Genomic DNA, 13,841 nt, shown 5'->3' with positions numbered 1-13,841 from the left:
TCCAAATTCATTCCTGGAAGCAAGTATCCCTTTGATTCCCAAACCAGGGAAAGATGTAACTAAAAAAGGGAACTACAGGCCAATCTCCTTAATGAATATAGATGTAAAAATCCTCAATAAGATACTACCAAACAATACAGAGGATCATCAAGAATATCATACTTCTTGACCAAGTTGTATTTATTCCAGCGATGCAAGGGTGGATCCACATATGTAAATCAATAAATGTAATAAAATATATTAACAAAGTTAAGGAAAGAAACCACATGATCCTCTCGATAGATGCAGAAAAAGCATTTGACAAAATTCAACACCCATTCATGATAAAAAAAACCCTGCAAAAAATGGAATAGATGGTCTATCTCAACTAAATAAAGGCTACCTATGAAAAACCAACATCATATTCAATGGCCGAAAACTAAAACACTATCAGGTTAAAAGCAGGAAGAAGACAAGGATGCCCACTATCAATATTCCTCTTTAATATATTTCTGGAAACATTAGCCAAAGCAATTAGACAACAGAAAGAAATTAAAGTAATAAAGATAGGAAAGGAAGAAGTTAAACTGTCATTATTTGTTAATGATATGATACTCTACATTGAAGACCCAAAAAAAACTCCATCAAAGGACTTCTTTACTTAATTGACACTTTTAGCAGAGTAGCAGGATACAAGGTCAACACAAAAAAATCAATAGCCTTCTTGTACACAAATAATAGAATCACTGAGAGAGATATTAGGGAAACAATTCCTTTCACAATAGCACCAAAAAAAATGAGGTATCTTGGAATCAATCTAACAAGCAAAAGACGTCTATATTGAAAACTACAGCACTCTGAAAAAGAGATCAAAGAGGATATAAGAAAATGGAAAGACATACCCTGCTCCTGGGTACGAAGAATCAACATAGTGAAAATGGCCATACTACCAAAACTGCTACACAGATTCAATGCAATACCAATTGAAATTCCAACCCTATACTTCACAGAACTAGAAAGAAGAATCCAAAAATTCATTTGGAACCATAAGAGGCCAAGAATAGTAAAAGCCATCCTAGGCAACAGACACATGGCAGCGGGTATAACAATTCCCAATCTGAAACTATACTACAAAGCCACTGTGATAAAAACAGCATGGTACTGGCAAAGAAGCAGACCTGAGGATCAACAGAGCAGAATGGAACACACAAACACAACTCCAGATGTACTCAGCTACCTCATCTCTGACAAAGGAGCTGACCATCCTCAGTGGAGGAAAGATAGCCTCTTTAATAAATGCTGTTGGAAAAATTGGATCTGAACCTGCCAAAGATTAAAACTAGACCATTATCTTTCACCATGCACTAAAATAAAAGCAAAGTGGATTAAAGATCTAAATATTAAAACTTATGAATTACCAAAGATGAACAAAGAAGATAAAATCATTTTATACACCCCAATTACAATCAGTGAAATTGAAAATGAAATTAAAAATTTACCAACAAAGAAAAGCCCAGGTCCTGATGTATTCACTGCTGAATTTTAAAGACATTTATAAAAGAACTACTGCCTGTACTCCTCAAACTTTTCAATGAAATAGTAAGGGAATCAATACTTCCAAATTCATTCCTGGAAGCAAGTATCATTTTGATTCCCAAACCAGGGATAGACACAACTAATAAAGAGGACCATAGGCTAATCTCCTTAATGAATATACATTCAAAAATCCTTAATAAGACACCAGCAAACAGAATACAGGGAATCATCAAGAAGATGATACATCCTGACCAAGTCAGATTTATTTCAGGCATGCAAGGCATAACTTACATAAGTAAGTCCATAAATGTAATGCACCTTATTAACTGAGTCAAGGACAAAAAACATATGATCCTTTCCATAGATGCAGAAAAAGCATTTGACAAAATTCAAAACACATTCATGATAAAAGCCCTCCAAAAATTGGAATTGATGGTCTATATCTCAACTTAATAAAGGCTATCTATGAAAAACCAACAGCCAACATCATACTCAATGGCCCAAAACTGAAAGCCTCCAAGTTAATTTCAGGAACAAGACAAGCATACTATCAACATTTCTCTTTGATGTATTTCTGGAAATATTAGCCTCAGCAATTAAGAAAGAGAAATAAATTAAAGCAATAAAGATAGGAAAGGAAGAAGCTAAACTGTCATTATTTGCTGATGATATGATACTCTACATTGAAGACCCAAAAAATTCCACCAAAAGACTTCTAGAAGTAATTGACAGTGTCAGCAGAGTAGCTGGATACAAGGTCAACAACCAAAAATCAATAGCTTTCTTTTACACAAATAACCGAATCACTGAGAGATAAAAAAAGGGAAACAATATATTTCACAAAAAATAAAGTATCTAGGAATCAATCGAATGAAAGAAGCAAAAGACCTCTACACTGAAAACTATAGCACTCTGAAAAAAGAGATTGAAGAGGATATAAGAAATGGAAAGCTATCTCCTGCTCCTGGGTGGGAATAATCAACATAGTGAAATGGCCATACTCCCAAAACTGCTATACATATTTAATGCAATGCCAATTAAAATTCCAACACTATATTTCACAGAACTTGAAAAAAGAATCCAAAAATTCATTTGGAACTATAAGAGACCTAGAATAGCAAATGCCATCCTAGGCAACAGAGAAATGGCAGCGGGTATAACAATTCCCAATTTGAAACTATACTACGAAGCCACTGTGATAAAAACAGCATGACACTGACAGAGAAACAGACCTGCGGATAAGTGGCATAGATTGGAAGGTACAAAAACAAATTGAGATGTACTCAGCTAAATCATCTTTGACAAAGGAGCTGACCATCCTCACTGGAGGCAAGGTATTCTCTTTAATAAATGGTGTTGGAAAAATTGGATTTCAACCTGCCAAAACTTAAAACTAGACCCTTATCTTTCACCATTCACTAAACTAAAATCCAAGTGGATTAAATATCTAAACATTAAAAAAGAGCCACTAAACTTGCCTGAAGATAAATTAGGCAGAACTCTTGAAGACATTGGCAGAGGAAAACACTTTATGAACAAATCCTCAGTAGCACAGGAACTAGCACAAAGAATCAACAACTGGGACCTTATGTTATTAAAAACCTTCTGCACTGCAAAAGAAATCATCAAGAGAACTAAGAGACAACCTACAACGTGGGAAAATCTTTTTACCAGCTGCTTCTCACACAAAGGACTATTATCTAGAATATATATAGAACACAAAACAATCAGCCACCCCAAATATAAAGACCCAATTCAAAAATGATTATCTGACGTATGCAGACATTTCTCAGACAAAGAAGTAAAAACAGCAGCTAAACAGGTGAAAAAATGTTCCACATCACCGGTCATTTGAGAGATGCAGATCAAAACAACACTGAGATTCTTCCTCACCCCACAAAGAATGGCTGCTATCAATAAATCAACCAATAACAAATGTTGGTGGGGTTGTGGGGAGAAAGGATCCTTTCTCCATTGTTGGTGGGAGTGCAGACTGGTGCAACCACTATGGAAATTAATATGGAGATGCCTCAAAGAGCTGTGATTAGAGGTTCCATTTGACCCAGCCATCCCTCTGCTCGGTATCTTTTCAACAGAATTAAAAGACTCATATAACAGTAATATATGTGCACCTATGTTTAATACAGCACAATTTGTAATAGCTAAAACTTGGAAACAGCCCATCTGCCCATCAGTTGGAGACTGGATAAAGATGTGGTTTTTCTATAAAATGAAATGCTACTAAGCCATGAAAATGAGAAATTAGATTCTTTCATAGGAAAATGGATACATATTGAGGATAAACTCCTAAATGAAATAAATAAGTCACACATGTGTAAATACCAAATATAAATATAATATAATCATACATAAGATCCTAATGATATAATTGACAATGTGAATTAAGAAGAAATGGGCTAATGGTGTAGGGAAAGTGGGAAGGGTGGGGGCAATATAATAAGGAAAAAAATATGAGACAATGAAAACTGGAAATGAAGTGTTTGTAAATGGGAAGAGGAAGAGGGTTTGAAGAGAGGGCAGGGACAAGGGCAAAAAATGAGAACCAAGGCCAGTCTTGTAAAGGTGCAAAATCCCAATGATGAATGTAACTGTACTGTATATCTAAAATATACCAATAAACTCAATGAGAGGGGAAAAAAGACAAACATTTAATTAGCAGATCTCATAGATGAATAATCTGAGGGATTTACAACAGCTGTGATCTCATCTTGTTAAAAAGCTTCTTCACAGCAAGAGAAATGAAAAACAGAGAGAAGAAAGAATCCACAATGTGGAAAAAAATTTACTAGCTGTTCCTTGCACAAAAGTCTACTATCTAGGATGTATAAAGAAGTTTAAAAATCAGACCTCTGAAAATTAAAGACCCAATCCAGAAATTGTCATCTGAAATGAAGACATTTCTCAAGGTAGAATCAGCAAATAAACCTATAAAAATGTTCAACAATACTGGTCCCTTGAGAAATGCCCAGTTCATCCCATAATAAATGGCTGCTGTCATGAAATCATTCAATAAGAAATGCTGGTGGGATTGAGGGAAAAGGAACCCTTCTCCACTGTTGGTGGGAGAATAGACTGGTGCAATCACTGTGCAAATCAGTATGGAGATACCTCAAAGAATTAGCATTAGAGATTCCATTTTTCCTAGCTATTCCCCTGCTGGGTATCTTCCCAGAAGAAATAAAAAAATCATACCACAGTGATACATGTGCACCCAAGTTCTTAGCAGCACAGTTTGTAATAGATAAAGTTTGAAAAGAGCTCAGTGTCCCATCAATTGGAGACTGGATAAAGAAAAGGTAACCTTTTTTATATAAAATGGAGTACTACCCAGCCACAAAGAATCCGAAATTAGAATCGTGTATAGCTAACTGGATGGACATTGAGGCCACAACCTTAGGTGAAATAAATAGGACACGTGCAAATGCTGAATAGTTTCTGTGGTATGAGAAAATGCAAATGTAAATTAGGGTCAAAATATATGATAGATGATTTGAAATAGTAAGGAAAGGTCTAAGGAGGAAGGGGAAGTGAGAGGTGTAAGGGTAAGGAAATACAGGAAATGAAATATGAGAAAAGGAAAAAATAAAAAGTCTTTGTAAATAATGAGGGGTGATGGGGTTGAAGGGAACATAGTGGAATGGGAAAAATAACAACATCATATCACTTAACAGTACAAATTTCCAATGATGAATGTCGTCATACTGTATACCTAAAATATGCCAATAAACAATAAATAAACAATTTTGAGAGATCCAGCAAACATGAGCATGGAGGCAAAAGTTTGCTCATTTGATTCAACAAGTAACTCTTACCTTATAGGATATATTTAGCACACTAAATATAGGAGATAAAACCATGTATGCATTATCAACGAATTCTAAAAATAGTCAGGAATAAATATGAGAAGATATTGAATATAATAAGCGTACAGGTAATACATGAAAACAAATATAGACATAGGAACACATCACACATCACACATTTAAAAAGAATGTTTAAAGAAGATAAGTAGAAATATTTAATCAACCACTGACATTAAAATTCACCATACAGCACTAGTCATCCCTTCATTTAACATGTAATTTCCATTTAATGCAATTTTAAAATCAAGAGTACTTGTTATTGCATGTCATCAATCAATCCTAACATTCCAAAGGCAGCAAGAGAGGGAATTTCTATAAATGTAGCTTCAGGAAAATTGACAGGAAAGGGAGAGCAAGAAGATATAAAACCAGTTATCAAAATGAACTACATTCTGCATAATTAGGCATAGTATTTCTTAGAAACAAAAAATTAAAAGAAATAGGGTAATTCTGAAATATGGTGATCAACAGACAAAAGTTACCATATTAACAATTTGTAAAAACAATTGAGAACATGAAGTTGTCCAAAAGATAAAAATGAGTAACAGAATCAAACTTAACCCAAATATAAGGATTTATTGCCCATTTTATGAGGAGAACAAAATTTGTAGGACTAAGATTCAAAGTGAAAATATAATTCTTGCGAGAGTTAGTGACTTTTAGACTATACGAGAAAGAAATGTCCATAGAAAATTGAAGAAAATAGCATGCTGTAATGTAATATATAAATGGAAAAAAAGGTGAGGATTTGCTCCTGAGCCAATATGCATTTTAGGAAAACATATTTTTAACTTAAAAATGTTTCTTTCTGTCTGAATGTTTTTTATCTCTGATCCCAGGTAGAGAATTCCTATCTGGTCTTAACAAAATAGTGTAGCACTTAGGAGCAAAGATGCAGCCCAGCAGCCCTGCACACGAGGTCAAGATGGAGAAGACCTCCATGGCCACCATAACCTTGCCCTTGGTGCTGTGGTACACAGGGAGGAAGGTGACCCAAACACTGCAGAACACCAGCATGCTGAATGTCAGGAACTTGGCTTCATTGAATGTGTCAGGAAGGTTCCTTGCCAGGAAAGCCAGAGAGAAGCTCGCCAAGGCCAGGGAGCCCAGGTATCCCAGGACACAGTAGAAGGCAGTGAGTGAGCCCTTGTTGCACACGATGATGATGTGGCCATGTTCAGAGTGTGCATCTGTGTCAATGTAAGGTGGACTTGTTCCCATCCAGACTCCACAGAGAGTGAGTTGGATCATGGAGCAGATGGGGATGATGTAGTTAGGTGCCCCCGATACCAACAACTGCCTCATCCTTCTGCCTGGAGCAGTGACTTTGAAGGCCAGCACCACAGTGATAGTTTTCGCCAAGATGGTGGAAACAGCCACAGTGAACACAATTCCAAATGTGGTCTGCTGGAGGATACAGGTGGCTGTGTTGGGACGACCAATGAAGAGCAAAGAGCAAAGGAAACAGAAGATGAGGGAGATGAGCAGAGTGTAACTGAGAGTCCGGTTGTTGGCCTTGACAATGGGAGTGTCTCTGTGCTTCACGAAGAGCCCAAGAACAACAGCTGTAAGAATAGCTAAGCTCAAAGCGGTGCCAACAAGAGTCTTCCCCAAGGGGTCTTCAAAAGCCAGAAAAGTGACAGATTTTTGGAGGCAGCGATTTCTCTGAATGTTGGAATACTGATGGTCCGGACACTTCACACACTGTTCCATATCTAGTGAGAAATGCAACTTTTTTTCAGTGCAGGTTCAGGAATTCCATTATTCACAGCCTCCACCATTCATAGCACACTGGACTAGTCAAGCCATACTGTTCCCTCATGTTGTTATAAAACCAATAATTCAAAATCAGTATTGTTTTTGTTCGTTACAGTGCCATAACAGTGCTAAAATTTATTTTCTTTATTTTTATGGCATGTTCTTGAGAAAAAATTCTATTCTCACAAACACTTAAAGATCTACTTGTATAAATTAAGTCTGTGCAGGAAATAATGCAGGTAGTCATTCAATGTGGGGGCACTCTTGGAAACTCCCAAGAGCTACATTTTCTGATTTCCAGGGAAATAAATATATGTCATAACATTCTACAAGGTACACTAAGTTCTCTGAGTATTTGCAAGTTTTATCGAATAGCATAGTGGAATTTTGATTTTGACTAGATGGTATCTCATTATAACTGTATAAAAGGTTAATATCATTATTGGCTTCTTGAGTTAGAAATCTTTATCTTAAATCTCATTTTAGTTTTATTCTTCTTAATTCTTTCCTATTACATGTGTGTTGTTGAAAATTTTTGATCATTGATAATTTACTTGTAAATATGTCATAACTTATGATATAATAAATGGTTTTTAATATTCAAATTCTGAATTACGAATGATGTGAACAGTCATTTTAACATTAACTTGATATTTAATCCACAATCAGTTTCATTACTTTTCCCATTAAGTTTACTGTCACTTTTAAAGCAAACATTAGAGTTGCACGCATCGTTGGGATCTTATACCTTTACATGATATATCTTGGCTCTTGTTTTTTTCCCCATACCCCTGCCCTTCCTCCACCCACTTCACCCTTCCCTATTTACAAACATATTGTTTTCGTTTGTTCACATTTTTTTCCTTTTCTCTTATTTCCTTTTGCCTCCCATTCGCACTTCCCCTTAAACCATTTTCTTTCTCTTTCACACTCCCAATTATACCTCTTGAACTTTATATATGCTGTTAGTTTTTCACACCAGAGAAACAATTCAGTATTTCCCCAAGTGTGTCCTATTTATTTCACGTGAGTATAGCCTCAATGTGTATCCATTTAGCTACAGATGGTTCTCATTTCTCATTCTTTATGGCTGAATAATACTCCATTTTATAGAAAAACCACATCTTCTTTATCAAGTCACCAGTTGATGAACAGTTGGGTTGTTTCGAAGTTTTAGCTATGACAAACTCTGCCACTATAGATATGCGTGTGTATATATCACTGTGGTATGATTCTTTTAATTCTTTTGGAAAGATACTCAATAGAGGGATAGCTGGCTCAAATGAAACCTCTAATCCTAGTTCTTTCAGATATCTCATATTGATTTCCAAAGTGGTTGCACCAGTCTGCATTCCCACCAACAATGGAGAAGGATTCCTTTCTCTGCACAGCCCCAATAGCATTTGCTATTGATTTCTTCATAGCAACCATTATTTCTGGGGTAATGTGGAATCTCAGGGTTGTTTTCATCTGCACCTGTTGAATTACCACTGATCTTGAACAATTTTTCATATATTTATTTTCTGCTTTACTTGTTTGTCTGAAACACGTCTGCTCATTTCAGAAGCCCATGTTTTAATCAGGTGTTTGTATCTGGGGGGGTCTGATATTTTAAAAATTCTTTATATATTCTATCTTTTTTTTTTTTGGTACCAGGGATCAAACATGGGTCCTTGCACTTGCAAGGCAGGCCACCGAACCGCTGAGCTAAATCCCCAGCCCTCTTTATATATTCTAGATGGCCATCCTTTGTCTGAGGAGTAGATGGTAAAAATTTTTTCCAACATTATAGGTTGTCTTTTAGCTTTGTTGGTGACTTATCTTGCACTGCAAAAGAGTTTTAACACAATGAGATCACAGTTGTTGATTCTTTGTGCAAGTTCTCATACTGCTGAGGATTTGTTCATAAAGTCTCCTATACTAATGTCTTCAAGAGTTCTAACTAATTTATTTTCCAGTAAGTTTTCTGTTTCTGTTTTGATATTTTATATCTTTAATCCACTTGGATTTTAGTTTAGTGCATGGTAAAAGATAGGGATCTAATTTTGATCTTTGGCAAGTTGGAATCCAGTTTTTAAGACACCATTTATTAAAGAGGCTATCTTTCCTCCAGTGAGGATGGTTGGCTCCTTTGTCAAGGATGAGGTAGCTGAGTATGTCTGGTATTGTTTCCACATCTTCTAATCTATTCCATTGATCCTTGTCTGTTTCTTTGCCAGTACCATATTTGTTATCACAGTGGCTTTGTAGTATAGTTTCAATTTGGGAATTGTGAATACCCCCTGCCATGTCTCTCTTGCCGAGAGTGGTTTTTGCTATTCTAGGTCTCTTCTGGTTCCAAAAGAATTTTTGGATTGTTTTCACAATTTCTGTGAAAAATACTGTTGGGACTACAATAGGAATTTCATTGAATCTGTATAGAAGTTTTGGAAGTATGGCCATTTTCACTATATTGATTCTTCCTAGCCAAGATCAAGGGATGTCTTTCCATCTTATATCCTCTTCTATCTCTTTTCTCAGAGTGGTGTAATTTTCAATGTACAGGTCTTTTGTATCCTTCATTAAATTAATTTCTAGATATTTCATTTTTTTGGATGTCATTGTGAAAGAAATTGTTTCCCTAATTTCTCTCTCAGTGAGTCTGTTACTTGTGTATAAGAAGGCTATTGAATTTTGAGTTTTGACTTTGTTTCCAGCTAATCTATTAAATCTATGCTTTAAGTTTAGCATTCCTTTGGCAGAGTTATTTGGGTCTTCTATGTAGTGTATCACATCATCAGCAAATAGTGACTGTCTTAGTTCTTCCTTTCCTATCTTCATTCCTTTTATTTCTTTCTCTTGTCTAATTGCTATGGCTAATGTTTCAAAAAGTATATTGAACAGGAGTGGTGACAATGGACATCCTAGTCTTCTTCCTGATTTTAGCGTGAAGGTTTTCAGTTTTTAGCCATTGAGAATGATATTGGCTGTTTTTTCCTACATAGCCTTTATAGTGTTGAGATATAGACCATCTATTCCCATTTTCTGTATGGTTTTGTCATGAATTTGTGTTGAATTTTGTCTATTTCTTTCTGCATCTATTGAGATGATCATATGGTTTTTTCCTTAATTCTGTTAATATAGTGTATTACATTTATTGATCTATGTATGGTGAACCATCCTTGCATCCATGCTATAAATCTGACTGGTTCAGGGTGTATGATCTTCTTGATGATCTTCTGTATTCTGTTTGCCAGGATCTTATTGAGGATTTTTCATCTATTTTCATTAGGGAGATTGGCCTGTAGTTCTATTTTTTTGGTTATGTCTTCTCTGGTTTTAGAATCAAAGTAATACTTGCTTCCAGGAATTAACTGGGAAGCATTCCTTCCCTTCAATTTAATTGAAGAGTTTAAAGAGTACCGGTAATAGTTCTTCTCTATATGTCTTGTAGAATTCAGCAGTGAAGCCATTAGGGCCTGGGTTTTCTTTGTTGGTGATGTTTTAATTACATTTTCAATTTCACTGAATGTAATTAGGGTGTTTAAACCTTTTATATATTCTTCATTAAATTTTTTAAGTTCATGTTTATCTAGGAATTTGTCTATTCCTTCTGCATTTTCCATTTTATTAGAATACAGGTTTTTGAAATAGGTATTGATGATCCTCTGGATTTCTGGTGAATCTGTTGTGACTTCACCTCTTCCATCCTTAATTGCATGAATTTGAGCCTTTTCTTTCCTTGTTTTGATAAGGTTGGCTAAGGGTTTATTGATTTTACTTCTTCTTTCAAAAAACCAACTATTTGATTCATTGATTTTTAGTATAGTTCCCTTATTCTCCATTGCATTAATTTCTGCTCTGATCTTTATAATTTCCTCCCTTATATAAGCTTTCAGCTTGTCTTTCTAAACTTTTTCTAGGAGCTTAAATTTAAGCATTAGGTTGTTTATTTGAGCTCTCTCTGTTTTTCTTGTGTGGGCATTTACTGCTATGACTTTCCCTCATAGAAATGCTATCACTGTGTCCCATAGATTTCTGTATATTGTACTGGTATTATCATTTAATTGTAAAAACTGTCTAATTTCTTCTTTAATTTCCTGTGTGACCCAATGGTTGTTCAATAGGGTGTTAATTTCCATGTGTTTGTAAAGTTCTTGCTATTTTTTATGCCATTGATCTCCTTTTTAATTACACTTGGTCTGGTAATATGCAGGGGATAATTTCAATTCCTTTGAATTTCTTAAGCATGTTCTATGAGCTAGCATGTGGTCTATTTTGGAGAATGACCTGTGTGCAGCTGAATAAAAATTCATATTCTGATTTCGTGGGGTGGAATATTCTGTAAACAACTACTAAATCCATTTATTCTAAGATTTGGTTCAGTTCTGTTATTTCATTGTTGATTTTTTGTCTAGATGATCTGTCTATTTGTGTCAGTGGAGTGTTGATGTCCCCCACTACAATTGTATTAGTGCTTCTTTCATTTTTCATATCCATTAATATTTGTTTTGTATAGTTGGGGCATTGTATTTGGTGCATATATGTTTGTAATTGTCATTTCTTCCTCTTGCGTTGTCCCCTTTACAAGGATGTAGTGGCCTTCTATGTCTCTCTTAATTAGTTTTGGTTTGAAATCTATTATATCTATAAATAAGATAGCTACCCCCACTTTTTTCTGGGCTCCTGTCTCATGGAGAACTGTTTTCCATCCTTTTACTTTCTATGAATATTTTTGTGGATTACGTGTGCTTCTTCCATGCAACATATTGTTGGATTTTGCTTCTTAATCCATTCTGCCAAACTGTTTCTTTTGATTGGTGAATTGAGACCATTACCACTGATGGTTATAACTGTTATGTATTGACTTGTCACTGTCATGTTACTTTTCTGTTGGTTCTTTTCTCTATTTTTATGCCCCCTCTCTCCCTTTAATTTCTTGCCTTGCATGGTACGTTTGCTCTGTTGGCCCTTATGGAATTTTGGCCTTCATTTTCTTTTTCCTGGATATTGTTTAAGTGTTTACAGTGCTAATCTGGTGTTCAGGAAATTTCTCAGGCATTCTTTGTCTGGGAAGGATCTTATTTCCCCATCAATTTTGAAAGATAGTTTTGCAAGATACCTCAGTCTAGGTTGGAGGTTGTTTTCTTTTAAGACTTGAAATACTTCACTTCGTGCTCTCCTTTCCTTGATGGTTTGTTTTGAAAAGACCACTGTGATTATGATGGGCTTTCCTTTGCATGTGATTTGCTTATTTTCTCTAACTGTTTTTCTTTTGGGTTTTCTGATCTTGATTATTACATGTCTAGGTGTATTTTTTTAATCTTTGTCATATGTTCCTCACTTAACTGTATGTTAAACTCTTCCCCTCCATTTGGAAGCTTACTGTCACAAATTCTGTGAACAAATTTTTTTATGCCATGTGTACTTTCTCCTGCTACTTCATGGATTCCTATCAGTCTTATATTATTCTTCTTTGCATCATCTAAGTGTTGTTGGATGGATTTCTCATGGTCCCTTGCTGTTTTTAAGAGATCTCTCTTTTCATGGTCACTGACCACAATCCTGTCTTCTATATCTGAAATTCTATCTTCACATTCATTTATCCTGCTGCGAATGATTTCTACAGCCTGTTATGGATTCCATTTCTTTCCTATGTTGGGCATTCCAGGTTTCCATTTCTTTCCTAGGCTGGGCATTCATGGTTTCCATCATGGCCCTGAGCTCCTCTATCTTTTTATCTGTTTCTGTTCTAGAGTATCTAATCATATATTTTATTCTTCTCACCATCTCTGTAATTATCTGGGAAATTATTTGTTTTGAATTTTTCTAGAGCCTTTTATCTGTCCTTTTACTTCCTGTGCTACCAGTTAAGGGTGTCCAGATGGATGACTATCAGACTTTTCTACCTCATTTCCCTGATTTTACCTGTGGTGTGGTGGAAGTCTGTGTTTGTGTCTTATTTAAATGACTTCTCATTTCTATTTTTGACATTGTTACTGTCCTTGGTTTAATTACCGTGTTAATACTTTGATCTTCCAGATATAGTTGGTCTTTAGGTTTTGAGTCTCTAAATTTTCTAAGGCAAACTCATTTTCATTATACCAGGGCAAACAACTAATTAAATCAATCACAACACCTTAGTCCAATTGATACAATCAGCAACACAGTAGCATCAAGCACAGCTTAGAAAATGATAATTTGTGGTAGTTATCAATCACCTTTAACCATTTGAAAGAAATCAAATTCGATGACCAGCCCAAAATATGTTTATACTGAATAAACTCTTCAATATAGCAACTTTACCTTCAGGATGGGGTAGATGGAGTTGTGAAGATAAATGGGATAGATAGATAGATAGATAGATAGATAGATAGATAGATAGATAGATAGGATAGAGAAAGGTTAGAAGTGAAGTCAGAGGACGCAGGAACATCACACAAACTCTAGGGATCTGTGGAAGAGAAGAGGAGAAGACAGAACAAAATATTCCCAAGAACAAAACAAACTAACAGCAATAGGGAAGCTAGAGACTATAATCACTTTCTTTTAAAACTAATGGCAATTGAGAGAAGGAAAAAAAAGAAAGGGAAAAGAAAGAAACTAAATTTGAATTAGGATAGGAACAGGGACAAAAATGGAGAGTAATGGAGATCCAAATGAGAGAGAGAGAGAGAGAGAGAGAGAGAGAGAGAGAGAGAGAGA

General features: G+C 35.4%; 1 protein-coding gene across 1 annotated transcript in view; it reads right to left on the bottom strand.

Annotated features, from left to right (window-relative positions):
* Window positions 1-6,191: 6,191 nt before the first annotated feature.
* LOC104851372 (vomeronasal type-2 receptor 116) overlaps window positions 6,192-13,841 on the bottom strand; it is a 16,435-nt gene continuing 8,785 nt past the window's right edge. Inside the window, exon 5 of the mRNA XM_010608531.1 lies at window positions 6,192-7,114. Within this exon, the coding sequence (XP_010606833.1) occupies window positions 6,192-7,114 (923 nt within the window). The remainder of the gene's footprint in view (window positions 7,115-13,841) is intronic.

The sequence above is a fragment of the Fukomys damarensis genome, unplaced genomic scaffold (assembly GCF_012274545.1).
Source record: "Fukomys damarensis isolate Sample0158 unplaced genomic scaffold, DMR_v1.0_HiC HiC_scaffold_37, whole genome shotgun sequence".
NCBI lineage: Eukaryota > Metazoa > Chordata > Mammalia > Rodentia > Bathyergidae > Fukomys > Fukomys damarensis.
This window is presented reverse-complemented; position numbering and strand designations above follow the sequence as displayed.